This window comes from Ranitomeya variabilis, chromosome 2 (assembly GCF_051348905.1).
Source record: "Ranitomeya variabilis isolate aRanVar5 chromosome 2, aRanVar5.hap1, whole genome shotgun sequence".
Classification (NCBI taxonomy): Eukaryota; Metazoa; Chordata; class Amphibia; order Anura; family Dendrobatidae; genus Ranitomeya; species Ranitomeya variabilis.
This window is the reverse complement of record NC_135233.1, coordinates 148,289,484-148,312,305: the sequence shown is the minus strand read 5'-3', so window position 1 is coordinate 148,312,305 and position 22,822 is coordinate 148,289,484. Positions and strand designations below refer to the sequence as shown.

At 47.4% G+C, this 22,822-nt stretch overlaps 1 protein-coding gene across 2 annotated transcripts in view; it reads right to left on the bottom strand.

Moving 5' to 3' along the window:
* ADGB (androglobin) overlaps positions 1-10,828 on the bottom strand; it is a 509,594-nt gene extending 498,766 nt beyond the window's left edge. Inside the window, exon 1 of one of the 2 annotated variants that reach the window (XM_077283074.1) lies at positions 10,660-10,828. In XM_077283074.1, the coding sequence (XP_077139189.1) occupies positions 10,660-10,733 (74 nt within the window). In that variant the 5' untranslated portion in view covers positions 10,734-10,828. The remainder of the gene's footprint in view (positions 1-10,659) is intronic. The other variant, XM_077283075.1, reaches the window with a different exon arrangement.
* Positions 10,829-22,822: the final 11,994 nt, after the last annotated feature.

The following is a 22,822-nucleotide window of genomic DNA, read 5'->3' as shown; positions in this document are numbered from 1 at the left end:
GTGCAGAGGATAAATACCCAGCCTTCTAGAGCATTCAGTGTGGGGTGGACCTGGAGGTGCAAGCTCTGGAGTTGTGTTTTCATGTTAAGGAAAGCTGAACCTTTTTTTGTTTCTTAGGCTAGGAAGGCTGGGTTTGTTTTTTTTGTTAACACTGCTCTGCTTTTTGCAATATTGTTAAAAAAAAAACAGTGGAAGATTTAAAGAGACAGTGTTCCTGTGTCTATCGCTATGTGTAGCTAAGTGAGCAAAGTACCACAGTGGTCTTTTTGTGTGTTGTATGTGAATGTTGTGTGTTTATTGTGTGTGAGTGTTGGGTGTGTGGTCTTTGCGTGAGTTTTATGTGTATTTCATGTGAATGTTGTATGTGAGTGTGCGTGTTCTAAGTTTTTTGTGTGTTGTATGAGAATGTTGTGTGTGTTGCGTGTGAGTTTTGTGTATTGTGTGTGAGTTTTGTGAATGCTGTGTTTTTTGTATGTGAGTGTTGTATGTGTGTTGTATGTGAGTGTTGTGCGTGAGTGTAGTGTGTGAAGTAATTTTAAATTAAGCTATAAGTGTAACACCCCAGGAGGCCAGTTGTTACAGTGATGTTGCCTTCCTCACAAGGAGGGTGATCCCATGCCGGGAAGCGAGGAAGATCCCTTTAACAGGTGACATGTATACACAACACTGTTCTGACTCCAGGCCAGAAGGGGGAGCTCTGATCCAGTTTGTGGATGGCTTCCCTATTAGTGTTGAGCATTCCGATACCGCAAGTATCGGGTATCGGCCAATATTTGCGATATCGGAATTCCGATACCGAGTTCCGATATTTTTGTGATATCGGAAATCGGAATCGGAAGTTCCCAGTGTATGGTTCCCAGGGTCTGGAGGAGAGGAGACTCTCCTTCAGGCCCTGGGATCCATATTCATGTAAAAAATAAAGAATAAAAATAAAAAATATGGATATACTCACCCCTCCGACGGAGCCTGGACCTCAGACGTGCAACCGGCAGCCTCCGTTCCTAAGAATGAGCGAGTGAAGGACCTGCAATGACGTCGCGGCTTGTGATTGGTCGCGTGAGCGGTCACATGAGCGGTCACGCGACCAATCACAAGCCGCGACGTCATCGCAGGTCTTTCACTCGCTCATTCTTAGGAACAGAGGTTGCCGGTTACAGCGGTTACTACCAGGGCGCATCAGAGGGTGAGTATATCCCTATTTTTTATTTTTATTCTTTATTTTACACATGAATATGGATCCCAGGGCCTGAAGGAGAGTTTCCTCTCCTTCAGACCCTGGGAACCATCCAGGATACCTTCCGATACTTGTGTCCCATTGACTTGTATTGGTATCAGGTATCGGTATCGGCGATATCTGATATTTTTCGGATATCGGCCGATACCATCCGATACCGATACTTTCAAATATCAGAAGGTATCGCTCAACACTATTCCCTATATATTCTGGCTGGAGGAGGAGTTAGTAAGGCAGTCTTGAGGAAAGCTGGGGCAGTGCAGACATGAGGTTCTACAGCTCCTGGAAAGAGCAGAGAGAGAGACAGAGCAGATTGTGAGGGGACTGTGAGGGGATAAGAGGCAAAGGAGAGGAAAGATACTGGGAGAGGAGATGCAAGAGAGCTCACTCCAGGATCAGCGCAAGAAACTGGTGGCAGGAATTCCGAGATTGTGGGAGTAACTGTATGCCCAACAGCAGAAACTGTCGGGCAGGAGATTTCAAGTCGCCTGTCCACCATTACATCCGAAGGCACAGCAGCATATAGAGCCCAGAGTCACAGCAAGTACCTGTAAAAAGGCTCGAGTTGCCTGCCATACGGATATTACCCTACTAGTAGGACAGAGAGAAAGTGAGGACCTTGTGTGAAGTCTTAGGCAGCAAGGGACTACAACACAGCGCAGTAAGGAAGGCTTCCAACCCCATCTGGCTAGGGGGATTCTGAATCGCTTCCAGGCTGGCCGGACCTCACCATCACCTGTGATCCGTACCCTTGACTGTGGCTGCATACTACCAGTAAAAGGTAAAGAGACTTCAACCTTGTGTCCTCCAATTCTTCCCGGCACTACACCATCTGTCATCTTTGCCTACTACACCGGGAGCCCTGGGGACTAAGCTTCACCTGTGAGAAGTCATACCATCCCTGCTGCTATAACATCACCCCAGTGGACCCCTTTAAACAGCGTCGGTCATCCCTGACTGAATACCACAGGTGGCGTCACGAACATTCTTTATTCAAAACAACCCCTTTAAAGACCCTCCCTTTAACTTGGACATCCAGGGCCACGGACCGGGTCGCCGCCACTGTGACTACCCCTTTAACGACCACCGAACCCGGTACTGAGTATTCCCTAAGCCCTAGCGGGCCCCCCATAAGCTAAATCAGAAATTGGAAAATAGTCTAGCTTGTCAGTTACAATCTGAAAGTCTCAGCCAAAATCAGAAGTATGATGCCCAGCAGAAACTCTTATCTCAAGGGCTCATCTTTCTAAAATCACAAATACTTGGCAGATGGACAAAACTCACAGGAAAGGCTTTTGGACTTGGGTAGATACAAGCATGAATGTCATGTAGCCATTGTACTTCTGAAATACAATAGTGAAAGGCACAATACTGCGCGGAGCTAGCATCGTCTGCTGAAATGTAGCTGTTATGTGTACAACGTGTGTCACTTTACATCCAAATCAAGGTAAAGAAATCTACAAATAGATCAGGTTTTAGGTCAATCAATACGTCTACAGGAATTGTGCCCCCCGCCAATATGACTAATGACATCTTGTTAGTTGGAAGGTAATAGGTGATTAGCTTAAAAAAAACAAACAAGAAAAACAGTAAGAAAGGGATTATAATAAATATTAACAAATCCAGGCCAGCAATGTGAATGTTATCACATCTGTTCCTCTCATTCTGTAATGTGGCAGCAGGTTTACACGGAGTGTCCGGTCTACAGATGCCGGTGGAAGGCAAGAATCAAATGTTAGAGGCTGAAATGGCGTCTGTATGGCACGGCCAGACTGGTGTACATCAATGTGCCTTTTCATCACTCGGGGGAATAGGGTAGCTGACTATTATTCTGAAAAGAGGTCCTCGAGTAAATAAAACCATGTGGCCTATGGGCCACCTGCCCTCATATGACTATAGATCAGCATATGTATCCCCTTCACCCCCGGAGCTTTTTCCGTTTTTCCATTTTCGTTTTTCGCTACCCTCCTTCCCAGAGCCATAACTTTTTTATTTTTCCGTCAATTTGGCCATGTGAGGGCTTATTTTTTGCGGGACGAGTTGTACTTTTGAACGACATCATTGGTTTTAGCATGTCGTGTACTAGAAAACGGGAAAAAAATTCCAAGTGCAGTGAAATTGCAAAAAAAGTGCAATCCCACACTTGTTTTTTGCTTGCCTATTTTGCTAGGTTCACTAAATGCTAAAACTGACCTGCCATTATGATTCTCCAGGTCACTACGAGTTTATAGACACCTAACATGACTAGGTTATTTTTCACCTAAGTGGTGAAAAAAAATTCCAAACTTTGCAAAAAACAAAACAAAACAAAATTGCGCCATTTTCCGATACTCGTAGCGTCTCCATTTTTCGTGATCTGGGGTCAGGTGAGGGCTTATTTTTTGCGTGCCGAGCTGGCGTTTTTAATTATAGCATTTTGGTGTAGATACGTTCTTTTGATCGCCCGTTATTGCATTTTAATGCAATGTCGTGGCGACCAAAAAAACGTAAATCTGGCGTTTCGAATTTTTTTCTCATTACGCCATTTAGCGATCAGGTTAATTCTTTTTTTTTATTGATAGATCGGGCGATTCTGAACGCGGCGATACCAAATATGTGTAGGTTGGGTTTTTTTTTTATTGATTTATTTTGATTGGGGCGAAAGGGGGGTGATTTAAACTTTTATATTTTTTTTATTTTTTTCACATTTTTAAAAACTTTTTTTTTTTACTTTTGCCATGCTTCTATAGCCTCCATGGGAGGCTAGAAGCAGGCACAGCCCGATCGGCTCTGCTATGCAGCAGTGATCATAAGATCGCTGCTACACAGCAGATTTGCAGGTGTGCTGTGAGCGCCGACCACAGGGGGGCGCTCACAGCCACCGGCAATCAGTAACCATAGAGGTCTCAAGGACCTCTATGGTTACCTTCCTGACACATCGCCGACCCCCGATCATGTGACGGGGGTCGGCGATGCGCTCATATCCGGCCGCACGGCCGGATGCGGTAGTTAAATGCCGCTGTCTGAGTTTGACAGCGGCATTTAACTAGTTAATAGCGGCGGGTGATCGCGATTTCACCCGCCGCTATTGCGCGCACATGTCAGCTGTAAAAAACAGCTGACATGTCGCGACTTTGATGTGCGCTCACCGCCGGAGCGCACATCAAAGCGGGGGTCCCGACATGTGACGTACTATACCGTCACATGTCGGGAAGGGGGTATACCACTGACGTCCACTCCATAAGTACACCCTACTGAGACAGTGAGACAAGTCCTCCTCTTTTGCCCCTTTTCCTCCTAGTCAACATGAAGTGTTCGGCCGGTCACAGCATGGGCTCCTCGGGGTTTCTGTCTGAAGTCCTAAAATTTGTTCACCTGCTTCATCAACCCATGATTGGATCAGAAGTACAGTTTGTCTTGAGACACTTTTCAGTAAGTAATAAAAATGCCTTAAAACATTCTCTCTCATTATTCTGGCATTTGGCAAATATTAATAATTATGGTAATCCTAGCTGACCTAAAAACGGGAAAGGTTTATTCTGATTTCATGTCAGATATTGAGAAAAACATGCATATGTGTCTTTTATATTTTTATATAGTGTATTTAAAGTGTGTGTAAACTTCTGGTTTCAACTTTACGTGTCGGGAGGGTGAGAGATTCCCTTTAACCCCTTAGTGACAGAGCCAATTTTGACCTTAATGACCAGGCCACTTTTTACAATTCTGACCACTGTCACTTTATGTGGTTATAACTCTGGAATGCTTTAATGGATCCCGCTGATTCTGAGACAGTTTTTTTCCTGACATATTGTACTTCATGTTAGTGGTAAAATTTCTTCCATATGATTTGCGTTTATTTATGAAAAAAATGGAAATCTGGCAAAAATTAAAATAAATTAGCAATTTTCAAACTTTAATTTTTGTGTCTTTAAATCAGACAGTCATGTCACACAAAATACTTAATAAATAACATTTCTCACATGTCTACTTTACATCAGCACAATTTTGGAAACATAATTTTTTTTTTTCTTAGGATGTTACAGGGGTTAAAAGTTGATCAGCGATTTCTCATTTTTCTAACAACATTAACAAAACCATTTTTTAGGGACCACCGCACATTTGAAGTGACTTTGGGGAGCCAAAAGTGACACCATTCTAAAAACTGTGCAAAACCACATTCAAGAAGTTTATTAACCCTTCAGGTGCTTCACGAGAACTAAAGCAATGTGGAAGGAAAAAATTAACATTTAACTTTTTTCACAAATTTACTTTAGACTCAAACTTTTTTATTTTCACAAGGGTATCAGGAGAAAATAGACCAAAAAATTTGTTGTGCAATTTCTCCTGAGTACGCCAATACCCTGTACGTATGTCATGTTTGGAGACCCCATGATGTGCTTAAACAGTGGAATCCCCCCAATTCTAACTCCAACCCTAACACAACCCCTAACCCTAATCCCAACCCTAACCACAACCATAACCCCAACACAACCCTAACCCCAACACCCCAACCGTAACCTCAAAGCAACTCTAACCCCCAACACAACCCTAACACAAGTCTAACCCCAAACCTAGCATCAACCCTAACCCTAACTGCAAAGAATGGAAAAAATAAAAAAAAAGGATTTTATTATCTTTATCTAATTAAGGGGGTGACAAAGGGGAATTTGATTTACTATTTTTTATTTTGATCACTGTGATAGGGTCTATCACAGTGATCAAAATGAACCAATAGGAAAAATCTCCTATTGTTGCCGGGTACCGGCCGGCAGATCTCGGCAGGCGCACTGCGCATGCACCCGCCATTTTCTTCTAGGAAGATGATGCGGAGGGTCGGGGGACGGAGCAGGAGGGTTTGCGGATGGCGGAGGTAACGGGGGCCTCCTCAGAGGAGAGAGAAATTAATGGAAAATCAAACTTTTTTTTGTGATCGTCGTCATTCGGTGAATAACGGCAATCACGTGACTGGGGAGGGTAAAAACTGACCCGAATCAAGTTCTCCAGGGTCTCAGCTAACCCCAGAAGTTGAGACCCAAGAGATTTTCTGATGCTGGGGGGCACTATACATGTATTTCTCAGTGCCGTGAAAAAACGGTGCTGAAGAATAAGTACCCTTAACTGCCGTCATTTAAAAGGTGTATCGGCAGTCGGTAAGGGGTTAAATGTACAGTATATTGCCTATTGCAACCCAAACATGTCATCAGGGCTGTGGAGTTGGAGTCGGAGTCGTGGAGTCGGAGTCCATTTTGGTGGAGTCGGAGTTGGAGTGGCTAAAAAATGGACTGACTCCTAAAATATATAATAAATTGGGGTCAGTAGTTCAGTGCAGGATGTGCTGTAAATATTTTCATAATAATTTGGGAAAGTTATGAAATGTCTGTTCTGTTCCTGATCTAAGGATCTCAGCTTTTAGTTGATATGAATCTGTGCTGCTCTTTATGTACATGCTCAGTAGTGAGGCAGTGCTGTGGAGTCGGAGTGGAGATGAATCTGTGCTGTACTTTATGTACACGATCAGTAGTATTAGCAAGTGCTGTGGAGTCACAGTGGAGATGAATCTGTGTTGCACTTTATGTACATGCTCAGTAGTGAGGCCGTGCTGTGGAGTCAGAGTGGAGATGAATCTGTGCTGCACTTTATGTACATGCTCAGTAGTGAGGCAGTGCTGTGGGGTCGGAGTGGAGATGAATCTGTGCTGCACTTTATGTACATGCTCAGTAGAGAGGCAGTGCTGTGGGGTCGGAGTGGAGATGAATCTGTGCTGCACTTTATGTACACACTCAGTAGTGAGGCAGTGCTGAGGGGTTGGAGTCAGAGTCGAAGAAATTGAGGAGTCGGAGTCGGAGATTTGGCTTATCCACTCCACAGGCTTGCATGTCATATTACTTTAATTTAAAACCACAGTCTTAATGGTATATGTTCAGAGAGCTTTAAGGCCTCTATTACCATTTTGTGCACACATACAGTATAAACTATAGAAATCAGAATTCACAACAGTCTAAATTAAAAATAAGAACAACTTTACACTTCAGCCATTAATTGAAAGTGAGACAACAATATTTTAAGGAGCAGCAAATTAGAAAAAGCCGACTGTGGTAGGGGTAGTCAGTGTACCTAAGTGCCAGGGTGGTAAGTGTAGCTCAGTGCCAGGGGTAGTCAGTGTAGCTCGATGCCAGGGGTAGTCAGTGTAGCTTGGTGCCAGGGGTAGTCAGTGTAGCTCGGTGCCAGGGGTAGTCAGTGTAGCTCGGTGCCAGGGGTTGGTCAGTGTAACTCGGTGCCAGGGGTGGTCCGTGTAGCTCAGTGCCAGGGGTGGTCAGCATAGCTTGATGCCAGGGGTAGTCAGTGTAGCTTGGTGCCAGGGGGGGTCAGTATAGCTCAATGCCAGGGGTGGTTAGGGTAGCTCAGTGCCAGGGGTGGTCAGTGTAGCTCAGTGGTAGGGGTGGTCAGTGTAGCTCGGTGCCAGGGGTAGTCAGTGTAGCTCGGTGCCAGAGGTGGTCAGTGTAGCTCTGTGCCAGGGGTGGTCAGTGTAGCTCAGTGCCAGGGGTGGTCAGTGTAGCTCAGTGGTAGGGGTGGTCAGTGTAGCTTGGTGCCAGGGGTAGTCAGTGTAGCTCTGTGCCAGGGGTAGTAAGTGTAGCTCGGTGCCAAAGGTAGTAAGTGTAGCTCGGTGCCAGGGGTAGTCAGTGTAGCTCGGTGCCAGGGGTTGTCAGTGTAGCTCTGTGCCAGGGGTGGTCAGTGTAGCTCAGTGCCAGGGGTGGTCAGTGTAGCTCAGTGGTAGGGGTGGTCAGTGTAGCTCAGTGGTAGGGGTGGTCAGTGTAGCTCGGTGTCAGGGGTGGTCAGTGTAGCTCGGTGCCAGGGGTAGTAAGCGTAGCTCGGTGCCAGGGGTAGTAAGCGTAGCTCGGTGCCAGGGGTAGTCAGTGTAGCTCTGTGCCAGGGGTGGTCAGTGTAGCTCTGTGCCAGGGGTGGTCAGTGTAGCTCAGTGCCAGGGGTGGTCAGTGTAGCTCAGTGGTAGGGGTGGTCAGTGTAGCTCGGTGCCAGGGGCAGTCAGCGTAGCTCGGTGCCAGGGGTAGTAAGCGTAGCTCGGTGCCAGGGGTAGTCAGTGTAGCTCGGTGCCAGGGGTAGTCAGTGTAGCTCGGTGCCAGGGGTAGCCAGTGTAGCTTGGTGCCAGGGGGGGTAAGGATAGCTCAGTGCCAGGGGTGGTCAGTGTAGCTCAGTGCCAGGGGTGGTCAGTGTAGCTCAGTGGTAGGGGTGGTCAGTGTAGCTCAGTGGTAGGGGTGGTCAGTGTAGCTCGGTGCCAGGGGCAGTCAGCATAGCTCGGTGCCAGGGGTAGTCAGTGTAGCTCAGTGCCAGGGGTAGTCAGTGTAGCTCGGTGCCAGGGGTAGTCAGCGTAGCTCTGTGCCAGGGTGGTAAGTGTAGCTCAGTGCCAGGGGTAGTCAGTGTTGCTCAGTGCCAGGGGTAGTCAGTGTAGCTCGATGCCAGGGGTAGTCAGTGTAGCTTGGTGCCAGGGGTAGTCAGTGTAGCTCGGTGCCAGGGGTAGTCAGTGTAGCTCGGTGCCAGGGGTTGGTCAGTGTAACTCGGTGCCAGGGGTGGTCCGTGTAGCTCAGTGCCAGGGGTGGTCAGCATAGCTCGATGCCAGGGGTAGTCAGTGTAGCTTGGTGCCAGGGGGGGTCAGTATAGCTCAATGCCAGGGGTGGTTAGGGTAGCTCAGTGCCAGGGGTGGTCAGTGTAGCTCAGTGGTAGGGGTGGTCAGTGTAGCTCGGTGCCAGGGGTAGTCAGTGTAGCTCGGTGCCAGGGGTGGTCAGTGTAGCTCTGTGCCAGGGGTGGTCAGTGTAGCTCAGTGCCAGGGGTGGTCAGTGTAGCTCAGTGGTAGGGGTGGTCAGTGTAGCTTGGTGCCAGGGGTAGTCAGTGTAGCTCTGTGCCAGGGGTACTAAGTGTAGCTCGGTGCCAGGGGTAGTAAGTGTAGCTCGGTGCCAGGGGTAGTCAGTGTAGCTCGGTGCCAGGGGTTGTCAGTGTAGCTCTGTGCCAGGGGTGGTCAGTGTAGCTCAGTGCCAGGGGTGGTCAGTGTAGCTCAGTGCCAGGGGTGGTCAGTGTAGCTCAGTGGTAGGGGTGGTCAGTGTAGCTCAGTGGTAGGGGTGGTCAGTGTAGCTCGGTGTCAGGGGTGGTCAGTGTAGCTCGGTGCCAGGGGTAGTAAGCGTAGCTCGGTGCCAGGGGTAGTAAGCGTAGCTTGGTGCCAGGGGTAGTCAGTGTAGCTCTGTGCCAGGGGTGGTCAGTGTAGCTCTGTGCCAGGGGTGGTCAGTGTAGCTCAGTGCCAGGGGTGGTCAGTGTAGCTCGGTGCCAGGGGCAGTCAGCGTAGCTCGGTGCCAGGGGTAGTAAGCGTAGCTCGGTGCCAGGGGTAGTCAGTGTAGCTCGGTGCCAGGGGTAGTCAGTGTAGCTCTGTGCCAGGGGTGGTCAGTGTAGCTCAGTGGTAGGGGTGGTCAGTGTAGCTCGGTGCCAGGGGCAGTCAGCGTAGCTCGGTGCCAGGGGTAGTAAGCGTAGCTCGGTGCCAGGGGTAGTCAGTGTAGCTCGGTGCCAGGGGTAGTCAGTGTAGCTCGGTGCCAGGGGTAGCCAGTGTAGCTTGGTGCCAGGGGGGGTAAGGATAGCTCAGTGCCAGGGGTGGTCAGTGTAGCTCAGTGCCAGGGGTGGTCAGTGTAGCTCAGTGGTAGGGGTGGTCAGTGTAGCTCAGTGGTAGGGGTGGTCAGTGTAGCTCGGTGCCAGGGGCAGTCAGCATAGCTCGGTGCCAGGGGTAGTCAGTGTAGCTCAGTGCCAGGGGTAGTCAGTGTAGCTCGGTGCCAGGGGTAGTCAGCGTAGCTCTGTGCCAGGGGCAGTCAGTGTAGCTCAGTGCCAGGGGTAGTCAGCGTAGCTTGGTGCCAGGGGTGGCCAGTGTAGCTTGGTGCCAGGGGCGGTAAGGATAGCTCAGTGCCAGGGGGGGTCAGCGTAGCTTGGTGCCAGGGGGGTCAGTGTAGCTTGGTGCCAGGGGGGGTAAGGATAGCTCAGTGCCAGGGGGGTCAGTGTAGCTCGGTGCCAGGGGTAGTCAGCGTAGCTCGGTGCCAGGGGTGGTCAGTGTAGCTTGGTGCCAGGGGGGGTAAGGATAGCTTGGTGCCAGGGGTGGTCAGTGTAGCTCGGTGCCAGGGGGGTCAGTGTAGCTCACTATTAGACTGTGCCACATACTATGATGGCGCCATCACACCATAGTGCCACAGAATGCAGAGACCAGGGTCTCATAGCAGGACATAAGGGTCACATAACACCTGTGCAACTGAGGAGCCAGCTGTTCATAATAGTTATTTGTCAAGAACTAGGACACAGCCCATACATAATATATGGCCCCTGTAACAGTGCCAGTGCCTACTACAGCCGTCCATGACTCTCAGCGGGGGCGCCCTCCCTCTGCCCGCCCTGCCCACACTCACTCTCTAGGCGTCTGCCCCATTGCCGAGCTCAGGCGATGCCCAGACTCCTTCTTCTTGGCTTGTTTAGATGACATGGTGGCGGCTCCGGACCACTGTGCGCCACTACGGACTGTGCTGGGAGAGCCGCGTCCTTTGGTTGCTAGGAGACGATGGCTGCGCGTCCCTGGAGCTGAGGCGCGCACTGAGCCTCGGCCGCTGCACTCCTCTCTGTACCGCTGTCCGGGGCTCCTCTTCTGGAGAAGGCTCCTGAGTCCCGGGGCCCTCTTCTGGAGAAGGCTCCTGAGTCCTGGGGCCCCTCTTCTGGAGAAGGCTCCTGGGTCCCGGGGCCCCTCTTCTGGAGAAGGCTCCTGAGTCCTGGGGCCCCTCTTCTGGAGAAGGCTCCTGGGTCCCGGGGCCCCTCTTCTGGAGAAGGCTCCTGAGTCCCCGGGCCCCTCTTCTGGAGAAGGCTCCTGAGTCCCGGGGCCCCTCTTCTGGAGAAGGCTCCTGGGTCCTGGGGCCCGTCTTCTGGAGAAAGCTCCTACGTCCTGGGGCCCCTCTTCTGGAGAAGGCTCCTGAGTCCCCGGGCCCCTCTTCTGGAAAAGGCTCCTGAGTCCCGGGGCCCCTCTTCTGGAGAAGGCTCCTGAGTCCCGGGGCCCCTCTTCTGGAGAAGGCTCCTGAGTCCCGGGGCCCCTCTTCTGGAGAAGGCTCCTGAGTCCCGGGGCCCCTCTTCTGGAGAAGGCTCCTGGGTCCCGGGGCCCCTCTTCTGGAGAAGGCTCCTGAGTCCCCGGGCCCCTCTTCTGGAGAAGGCTCCTGAGTCCCCGGGCCCCTCTTCTGGAGAAGGCTCCTGAGTCCCGGGGCCCCTCTTCTGGAGAAGGCTCCTGAGTCCCGGGGCCCCTCTTCTGGAGAAGGCTCCTGAGTCCCCGGGCCCCTCTTCTGGAGAAGGCTCCTGAGTCCCGGGGCCCCTCTTCTGGAGAAGGCTCCTGAGTCCCGGGGCCCCTCTTCTGGAGAAGGCTCCTGAGTCCCGGGGCCCCTCTTCTGGAGAAGGCTCCTGAGTCCCGGGGCCCCTCTTCTGGAGAAGGCTCCTGAGTCCCGGGGCCCCTCTTCTGGAGAAGGCTCCTGAGTCCCGGGGCCCCTCTTCTGGAGAAGGCTCCTGGGTCCCGGGGCCCCTCTTCTGGAGAAGGCTCCTGAGTCCCGGGGCCCCTCTTCTGGAGAAGGCTCCTGAGTCCTGGGGCCCCTCTTCTGGAGAAGGCTCCTGAGTCCTGGGGCCCCTCTTCTGGAGAAGGCTCCTGAGTCCTGGGGCCCCTCTTCTGGAGAAGGCTCCTGAGTCCCGGGGCCCCTCTTCTGGAGAAGGCTCCTGAGTCCCGGGGCCCCTCTTCTGGAGAAGGCTCCTGAGTCCCGGGGCCCCTCTTCTGGAGAAGGCTCCTGAGTCCCGGGGCCCCTCTTCTGGAGAAGGCTCCTGAGTCCCGGGGCCCCTCTTCTGGAGAAGGCTCCTGAGTCCCGGGGCCCCTCTTCTGGAGAAGGCTCCTGAGTCCCGGGGCCCCTCTTCTGGAGAAGGCTCCTGGGTCCTGGGGCCCCTCTTCTGGAGAAGGCTCCTGAGTCCTGGGGCCCCTCTTCTGGAGAAGGCTCCTGAGTCCTGGGGCCCCTCTTCTGGAGAAGGCTCCTGAGTCCTAGGGCCCCTCTTCTGGAGAAGGCTCCCAGGGCTCCTCTGACACTTCTCACCATGTCCTGTAAGCAGCCCATCAGCTGCCCCACCGTACACAGGGTGCCATATGTGTACCGTGCTGAATCCCCTTCCCCAGCGCCGTGTGGGGGTCTTGCTTCTGGCAGGATGAGTGGTGGTTGTGAATGACACCGCTCCTTTTACCCTGTAATGTAAAAAACGGAGAAAAAATCCAAGTGGCTGAAATGTGACAAAAAGTGCGATTCTGCCATTGTGTTTTGAGGCGGCATCATTCTCCGCCGTCTGATCGCGCCAATACCAGACGGACGGCTTTTATATTTTACTTGTGAAAAAAGTTCTGAAATCTGTAAACACAAAATCCTTTTTGGGCTTCTGTCTCTATGAGACCAGTGACATTTTCATTCTTCCACTGTGTGACGGTGACGGTTTCTTTGTGCGCCACGCTGTAGTCATTGACATCATTTTGGCGCACACGTCACTGATCACTTTTTATTGAATTTTCTCAAGGAACTGCGGTGATGCAAATAATGCAAATCTGCCATTTAGATTTTTTTGGGTTTTCAGCATTAAACTTATCCTATAAATATTTTTTTAAAGTTCACAGTATTGCAGTATATAGTATTAATTACAATTTCCTTTGAAACTCAGAGAACTATCAAGATAACAGCTAAGTGGGCCTTCAGCAGACCCCCAGCTGCCATGGTAACCCATCAGTCCCCCAGGAACATGATGTTGGGGGTGGCATTGGCCCAGGTGGATGAGGCAGTTAAATGCCAGTGTCAGTGATTGACAGTGGCATTTATATAGTTAAAGGGTATGTGCCAAATTTGAACATGCCATTTACCTGTAGCTTTAATGTTACAATACCGCCCATTTGTTTTACTGAAAATGCAGCTACGTGGAGAAAATGGACTTCTTTCCTCCCGAAAGGCGCTGGCTTTCAGTCATGGGGTTTGCACGGAGCGTAGAGAGCTGTCAATCACAGTGCCAAGGCGTCCTTACAGCAGGCACAGTACAGCGCATGGTGACTGCAGCCCTCTGTGCTAACCCATGACTGAAAGCCTACGGCTCCCAAGAAGAGATAAGATCATTTTCTCAAGCCAGCCACACTTTCAGTAAGGCAACCAGGTAGCATTGCAACACTGTTTACCTGCAGATTAACCCTACAGCTACAGGTTTATAGCATTTTTCAAGGTGACAGGATCCCTTTAAACATCAGCAATCGCAGATTGAGCCAATCTCGCCTATGGGGCAGATTCAGCTCATGGGCCCACCCTATACACGTTCGCCCCGACCATGATGTCAGACATGCAAACAAGACAATGCCATTCAGCATGTGTGCATGGCTGCACGCTACCCAGTAGACACCAGAGAGGATGTCCCCGGTCAGCCACAAGAAACCCCGGACCTGATGACCAATGGAGGAGCTGGCCCGACGACTCCTGCGGACCCAGAGGACAGCCGTGGCTGCATGGAAGGAGTCCCTGATCAGGAGGATGGCGACCACACAGCCTCAGACCTCACCACCAGTGTTCACAACCCCGGCGGAGTCAGAAAGTGAAGCACTGTGGAAGAGGATGGCGGTGCAGACGAAAGTCTGGAGCCCCCACCCTTAGTCCCAGCAGAGCTGGAAAGAGAGATGCTGCTGGAGATGATAACATCGCAGCACCAGGCCCTGCGACCAGCGCACCTGACCCCAGTGGAGGCGGAAAAGGATACCGGCACCGGAGAGACAGGTATGCAAACTGCCCCAGTAGCTGAGGAAACCCTGGTGGGACCCTTAGAACCCCCGCCAATCCTAACGCCCAGCCAGGTAGCAACAACCGTCACCTGGGACTGCATAACAGACTTGGGGGGGAATACTTACTGACCAGATGGTGCCTGAATCCTCACCCATGAAAGCATGTAGACAAGAGACCATACATTAGAGGCACCCGAAGACAGACCTTATGGGATTCCCCATAGAGGCTCAAGCAGCAGCTAACAGTGTGGAAATAATAGAAAAAGAAGAACTTTTATTGCTTTACAACTCCCTTTAAAAATTATCCCTTTTACTTGGGTGCCCAGGGCCACGGACCGGGTCGCCGCCACCGTCACATCCCCTTTATCAATGACCGGACCAGGTAGCGAGTACCCCTAGGCCCTGGCGGGTGACTCACAAGCACATGTAGCCCTAGACATCAGAATTTCTTCAGCCTATGTATGGGCATGCTTAGTATATTGCTTATGTATGGGCATGCTTATTATATTGCTTATGTATGGGCATGCTTATTATATTGCTTATGTATGGGCATGCTTATTATATTGCTTATGTATGGGCATGCTTATTATATTGCTTATGTATTTGCATGTTTATTATATTGCTTATGTATGGGCATGCTTATTATATTGCTTATGTATGGGCATGCTTATTATATTGCTTATGTATTTGCATGTTTATTATATTGCTTATGTATGGGCATGCTTATTATATTGCTTATGTATGGGCATGCTTATTATATTGCTTATGTATTTGCATGTTTATTATATTGCTTATGTATGGGCATGCTTAGTATATTGCTTATATATGGGCATGCTTATTATATTGCCTATATATGGGCATGCTTATTATATTGCTTATGTATGGGCATGCTTATTATATTGCTTATGTATGGGCATGCTTATTATATTGCTTATGTATGGGCATGCTTATTATATTGCCTATATATGGGCATGCTTATTATATTGCTTATGTATGGGCATGCTTATTATATTGCTTATGTATGGGCATGCTTATTATATTGCTTAAGTATGGGCATGCTTATTATATTGCTTATGTATGGGCATGCTTTTTATATTGCGAATGTCTTGTATTTTCTTATTTGCAATGTAAAGGATAATATTCCCAACATAATTCAATGAAGAAGACTTAAAAATGCAGATATTCTCCTGGGGACATAACACGGACTGTTGACAACTGAACAAATAGGTCTGTTACCTACACTATGTTTTTGTGGTTCCTTTTCCGCCAGTTCCATAGGGGAAAAGGCGCTGAAATCTTACGCACATGCTACTTATTTCTTCCTTGTGGATTTGAACCATCAAAGCTTTTTTTCAATTCTTTCACCACTTCAAATTAACGAGGAAAAAAAGAATAAAAAAACTCAAGGAAAAATGCATCAAAAATGTGTATTTTACACAGCGGTTTTCCTGACAACGCTTTAGTTCTTGTTGCAGAAAAATTTGCTGCAAATATTCTATGTGTGCACGTAGCATTACAGTAGTTGCAGTCAATGTAGCACATTGAATTTCTTAAGCTTTTTTGTTCTTCATTTTTAGCCATTGACTGTATGTCAGCACGGACTCTGATGATGGAGCTTGGCCTGGTTCTAAATTCAGCTGCTATGTCTGCCAATGTCCTGTCTGTAACATATTTGTTGTCTGCACTGGGTGATCTCCCACAATATTTACAATGATCTCGATTTGTCGGCCATTGGGTGGTTTTCGAGACTTGGTGGCAGAATGTGGTCATCAATATTCCCATTCTTCCATTTGTTATGTGGTGTGGCTCATGTGCAGTTATGATTGATGCCTTTTCTGGGATTGATCTTTCTTTCATCGGTTATGAATTGTTTGATGCACTCTGGGCTGTAATTACTTTTTAATCTCGTGGATCTTCAGGCAAACAATCCTTTGTTTTATATTTTATGTTTCCATTATTGCATTTTAATTAGATTCTTCACCACAAAGAGAAAAACAACTTGGTTTCCCTAAAGATTAATTTACTTTCCAGCAGAACTGGATGTTAGTTGTTGTTCAGTCTTATTTCATTATTTTTTGGAAATACAGAAATATGCTTTGGATCTTATCATGCTATCCAACAAAATATTTTAAGGAATCATTAACCTATTCTCTGATCGGGCAGCGGCAGACATACCACCGATGCAACTTGTGCAGCTGCACAGGGGCTCAACTGGTTAGGGGTCTGTTATCATCTGTAATGCAGTTTCCTAATAAGAGCTAATCAGTTTCAAACCTCAGAACTACTGGTGGCAGGGCCGATTCAAGGTTTCCGTGGGCCCCTTTACCACAAACCACAATTCATGGTACACAGATAATATAGGTATAGCACAATGCCAAAGACTGCACTGACTTCTTACATTACATGAGTGACATCTATTGTAAATTCTACAATATCACGCAGCAGAGGGGATCTATGCAAGTCAACCCCTTAGTGCCAATTCTTCTGGCACTACCCCCTCCTTCAGTTCCAGTCAGCATTTTATTCTTTGCTGAACACCCTGCAAAGAAAAAAACTGCGCACATTGAATATGAACATTTTTTAATGGAAACTTTTTAAAGTAGACATCGGAAACCATTAACGAACATTTGTAAAAGTGAAAAAACTGTAGGTATTACAAAAAGTTTTGCAGCATCACATCAGTATTTGTTGTCTCATTTCTGTGTTCTGAATTCGCTCCAGGTTGGGTTTGTAATACTGATGCAAAACACTGACCCCAATAGTGCCATGTGGAAGAGCCATAACACAAAAAAAATAGATCATTTATTTTAAAATAGCTAAATAACTTAACTTTACTCCAGTTTTTTTTCTGCAGTATCCTTCACATACATCACCCCCCAATGCCCAGCCTGTCCCCTCATCCTTCATATATAGTAGCCCCCAGGGCCCAGCCTGCCCCTCATCCTTCACATGCATCACCCCCCAATGCCCAGCCTGTCCCCTCATCCTTCATATATAGTAGCCCCCAGGGCCCAGCCTGCCCCTCGTCCTTCACATACATCACCCCCCAATGCCCAGCCTGTCCCCTCATCCTTCATATATAGTAACCCCAGGGCCCAGCCTGCCCCTCATCCTTCACATACATCACCCCCCAATGCCCAGCCTGTCCCCTCATCCTTCATATATAGTAGCCCCCAGGGCCCAGCCTGCCCCTCGTCCTTCACATACATCACCCCCCAATGCCCAGCCTGTCCCCTCATCCTTCATATATAGTAGACCCCAGGGCCCAGCCTGCCCCTCATCCTTCACATACATCACCCCCCAATGCCCAGCCTGTCCCCTCATCCTTCATATATAGTAGACCCCAGGGCCCAGCCTGCCACCTCATCCTTCACATACATCACCCCCCAATGCCCAGCCTGTCCCCTCATCCTTCATATATAGTAGACCCCAGGGCCCAGCCTGCCCCCTCCTGATACATGGCTATTTTAATAAAGTATTGCACCACCCGATAAGGGTTACTACATATGCATTTCTGTAACGAGTATTAATTATAAAATGAAACTCTGTAGCATAGCAAATCCTAACAATGTGTAATATGCTGAGGGCTCATACTCACTTGCGCAAAACTCGGATGAGTCTCGCATGGCAATACCCAACACTGCACCTGGCACAGAGGAGCGGAGCGTGCGGCTCCATGTATTCCTATGCGGCCGCACGCTCCGATCTGAGTGCCGGCAGCAGCACCGGGTATTAACATGCGAGACTCATCCGAGTTTCGAGCAAGTGAGCATGAGCCCTTACAGTCAAGATTCAGCGCTGTTTGTCGATGTTAGTGCTCATCACTTGACCACTGATATGCAATTTTCCTAGTTACAATCACGTGCCAACTAGCTTCTCTCAATGAGCAGGGGCTGAAGGTCTTCACTGAACATTTAGAGAATTAGGAAGAAGCTAGTCGGCATGTGACTGTAAGATTGCAAATTGCATATGAGTGGTCACATGAAGATTGTTCAAACCACTTATACTGTACATAGGAGGGGACGCCAAACTGAGCTTCCAAAATAAGTGTACGGTTTTTTTGTGATGTAGATTCAAAGCACGCGCAAGGTTACCATTCATATTAAATAATAGGTACAGCAACCTGGTATGAAGTAAACCTTACCATTTTTCAAGGTGAAATATTTAGGTATTTTTAGGGTTAGGCCAGATGGCAATCTTGAGGTTTTTGTAATGATCTTAGTTTGGTTTAGTAGAACCACAATAGATCCAAACAGAATGGTCTAGTAATAGTAACATATGGTAGGCTTACAATCCAAGGAGAAGAATACATAGAACACATAGCCCTCGTCTCTATACACGTGCATGCCTCCTTCTGGTGAATGGAACTGATTTTTGGACATCACTTTAAACAATAGCCAACAGAAAAGTCTGCTTCTCTCTCCTCCTGCATAACGTATTCACAAGTCACCCAGCTCACTCAGGTATGAGAAGACAGCTGGGGCTTATAAAACTCTATAGGGAGGGAAGAGCTGGAAGGAGACAGACAAGTCAAAGAATGCAGCCTGAGACCATGCAACTCTTTCCAAAAGAAAAATAGAAAAGGAAAACTACTGAAGTGGATTTTAGACCTGTATAAACAAGTAGGGAATATAGAATAAAAGCTCTGCTCATGGTAGTCAGAAGTACGGATTATACGCTGGTCACTGCCTCAATAGAATAGTTTGGAATGAACTAACCAAGGTGAACACAACAGTCTGTTAACCACAAGGGGCAGGTTTTCCGTAAACTCCAGAAACAATTTAGGGTTGTACTTGTCTTATATGTGAGTGCTGGGATGTGGGCTGTGACATCGACAGCACGTTTTTTGCCTTGCCGGGGGTATTTGGATGTTATTAGGAGAACCCGCACTACACTTGGGTACCCGCCAAGAACTGGAGCTACTACATGGGAAGCAACAAGGTTACATAGGAACCATATATTTTTTTTTACCGCCATTGATGCCTACGATGCTCCATGGACCATGGCATTAAATCATAAATATATAAGTGAGTAAAATAAATAAAAAAATGGGTGAAACCTCACTTACCTATAAATGGCACAGTTATTATTTGTCACTTTGCCTGTTTCATTGTTTGTGGGACATTGTGTGAAATTCGCCTTTGAGCTTTTATGGTGTGGAACCGTGTCTCCCCATTGACCCATGCTTTTTAACTTGTGTGTATTTGGGCTAATCGCTGTATCTTTTATTTATATATTTAATTAAAAGTTATATTTTATGGTATTCTCTCCTTACTACTTAAATTGTAATTTTCAATTCCAAACCATAAAAACATGAATTCTCTATTCCGTACTGTAAAGTGACTTTTAAATTTACAACACAAACCATTATATTTTTTGCATGTTCTATATAGTGTTAAGTTAACAATGAGCTAAATAGCCAAGAGATAATTAATTACAGCATTGTGGTACTACTCTCTTATTGTAGTGATGATAGCAGTATACCTACATGATGCCACATGGGTGGCCTTTGTATTCAGCAACACTATTGAGGTCTCGGCAGCAGAAAATTGCAGTACAATGACAATAAGGGCATTATGACGCCAGCAAACTCAAGGGAGGACTTCAGTTGGAAAGGTTTTCAGATTGAATTAATCACTTTTTTTTGTGTCCTTTGTTATTTACAAAGAAGCAAATATGCAAGAAACAAACACAGAAGTGTGATCCTCTTCTATATTGTCCCAGAGTAATGAAGCAAGTTATGACCGTCCTGTAGAACATATACAAGGCATTATGGGTAGGCATTTATCCAATCTCTAAAGCTCTGTGCACACATTGTGATTTTGTTGCTTTTTTTCTGCACAAATTTGTCAAAAAACCTGAATGATTGTCTAGGAATGAGATTTCTGAGGTCTCATGCACACGTTGCTTATTTTCTTTCCTTGCAGATTTAAATTTACAGTGTCAATTCTGTGTTTTTCACCAATACTAATTACGGTAATGGTAAAAACATATGCCAAACACACACCTGATTAATACTTGGAGTAGATTTGCAGCAGGTTTTTCTGCTCCAACTACTGAATGTTTTCACATACACTAACATTCAATAACTATCCACCGACGTATAACTAAAGCTACGTTCACATTAGCGTTGCGTCAGGCGCCCCTATATTTAACATGGGGGGGCGCATGGACATGCGTTGCACTTGCGTTTTGTGACGCATGCGTCAGGGCGCAGAGGACGCTGCATGATGCAGCTTTTTCTGAGCCAAAAACCATGCAAAAGTGGACGCATGCGTCACAAAACGCTGCGTTGTGCATGCGTTTACACTTGCGTACGCTGCACCGCACAACGCAAATGTGAACGTAGCCTAAAGATGGCCATACACATTCAATTAATATCATCCAAGCCCCCTAATGTGCATGGAAGGGTCCGGACACTTCTAAAGCCGCAGTTGTCAAGGTAAAGAAGAATAGGACATGTTAGATTTTAGCATACCTAATCATTTGTTCTCACAGGGGATAATGTCGCCATCTAGCACAGGATTGTTGCTTCTTCTATGGAGTACATAGGCGTTATGTATAGGATGAATAGCTGTTCATCAAAGGAACTAAGGTGCTCGACCATTTTTGTCCAGTAGCAATACCAAGAGATAGCAGTGCAACAACAGCCGATCTGATTACCCAGTTCAAGACTTGACCATTTACCCTCATTCCCAACAAGAAACATTTTCAGTTGTTTGCATGTGATTTAAAAAGCCCTGCCTGTGAATCCCAGCCCTGCAGTGAGAATAAATCAGAAGACACTGCGGGGCTGGGATTCACAGGCCGGGTGGCCGCACAGGCGCAGTCAGCTAGACTGCATATGAGGACAGACGGCCAGCGCTCACTGCGCCTGCCCAAGGCAGGAGAAAAGAGCGCAGGCGCCAGCTCATTTCAAAACAGCGGTGAGGAGGCGGTGCCCGGCCCCAAGAAGATGTGAGTGACGGCTGTGTGGCGTCTGCAGCAGGGGGGAAACGCCGGCCTCCTTGACTGAAGACCAGGTATTTGGGACAAAGTACAAAACGGATTACTTCTGCAGTTACAGCACCAATAACTAAAAGAGCCACCTTGTCAGAATGCTGCATTACTGCTGCACAAGGTGGCTATTTTAGTTAAAAACGCCGGGGGGGGTGACAGGTTCTCTTTAAAGAGCCGATATTTGATTATACCTAAAATTCATTCACAAAAGCTATCAATTTAAAAGTTTCCAGTCTTGCTAGGTCTCCATCACACCACAGGAATGGCCACAGATCGTAAAGCTCGGTTACTCGAGAGGCCACTTCCATCATTTGCCCTTATCTACAGAACTATACATTCGTACAATCGGCTGGAGTGGCGGCAACTTCTGCATTTTTCAAAGTGATTGTTTTTCCTTTTTAATAAATCCAGTGTAATATTTTTGCCAACACCGACTAGTAAATGATTTAAAAATCTAGGGAAAGCTGGACAGATATAATCATATTTATGTGTGACAAGAATTGCTCTAGAAATGAATAATTAATCGTGACTAGAAACAGCAGTAATGTTACCAGTGTAATAGCCTAGGTTAATATGTGCCTTTTCCTTTAGGCAATATGTCAGTTTTGCACAACAGCTGCCCTTACCTGACATACAAAAAAAAAAAAAAAAAAGCATTAAAGCACAAACAAGTCAGATTCAATTACAGATGAAGGGTGATCACTTGGCACCATCTCTGTCAATTAATCCATTTTTAATTTTTAAGTTACATTTAGAGTGCTGCAGTTTTCACAATTTGCAATTGTGAAATTTATGGCAAGTCTGCAACATGTATGAAGTGATGCATCTGAATGTCCCCAGCATCTCCTAAAATTGGCATCAATTTTTTCTGCTTATTTGAATAAGCTTTTACAAGTACGGTATCTATTCACTAGCATTAAGCTGTAATTTTTAAAAGATTTTTTTGTGTCGACCTTGCATAAATGTAACCATATATGAATGTGGCAGAGTAAAGTGAAAGGAACCCCCACCACGACACCAGGGTTCCACATTATGAAGTTCCACTTTTTATGCGTTTTGATGAGATCTTAAGAATCTCAATATGCACAAAAATGATCTCCTGCTTTGTTTATGACAGAAAGAAGAGATAGTGGGGGATATATACACTGCGCAAAAAAAATTAAGGCAACACAAATAACACAAATGTAACTCCAAGTCAATCACACTTCTGTGAAATCAACCTGTCCACTTATGAAGCAACACTTCCATTTTTACAACAGCAGGAGAAATTGATTCACAGACAACACAAATATTCAATTAGCAAGACAATCCCTATAAAAGGAGTTCTGCAGGTGGTGGCCACAGGCTTTCTCTGTTCTCATACTTTTTGGCTGTTTTGGTTACTTTTGCATTTTGCCATTGCTCTCATCCCTAAATGAGGCGGTGTCTACAACCCACAGAAGATGCCCAGGTAGTGCAGCTCATCCAGGATGGCACATCCATGCAAGCTGTGACTAGAAGGGTAGCTGTGCAAAAATCCAACCAAAGGAATAGGTCAGACCGCACCCAATACCAACATTGTCTCCATGGACATCAGGGCGCACGTCCACACCAGGGGGTCCTCCCGGTCAAAGTCCACGATAAGAGTAAAAGCAGAGGACAGAGCCACATCAGGGAGTGTTAGGCATTAACACACTTTATTCTGCCTCCTGTGGCAACGTTTCGGTCGGTGCTTGATAAAGGTCCTCGGACCGAAACGTTGCCACAGGAGGCAGAATAAAGTG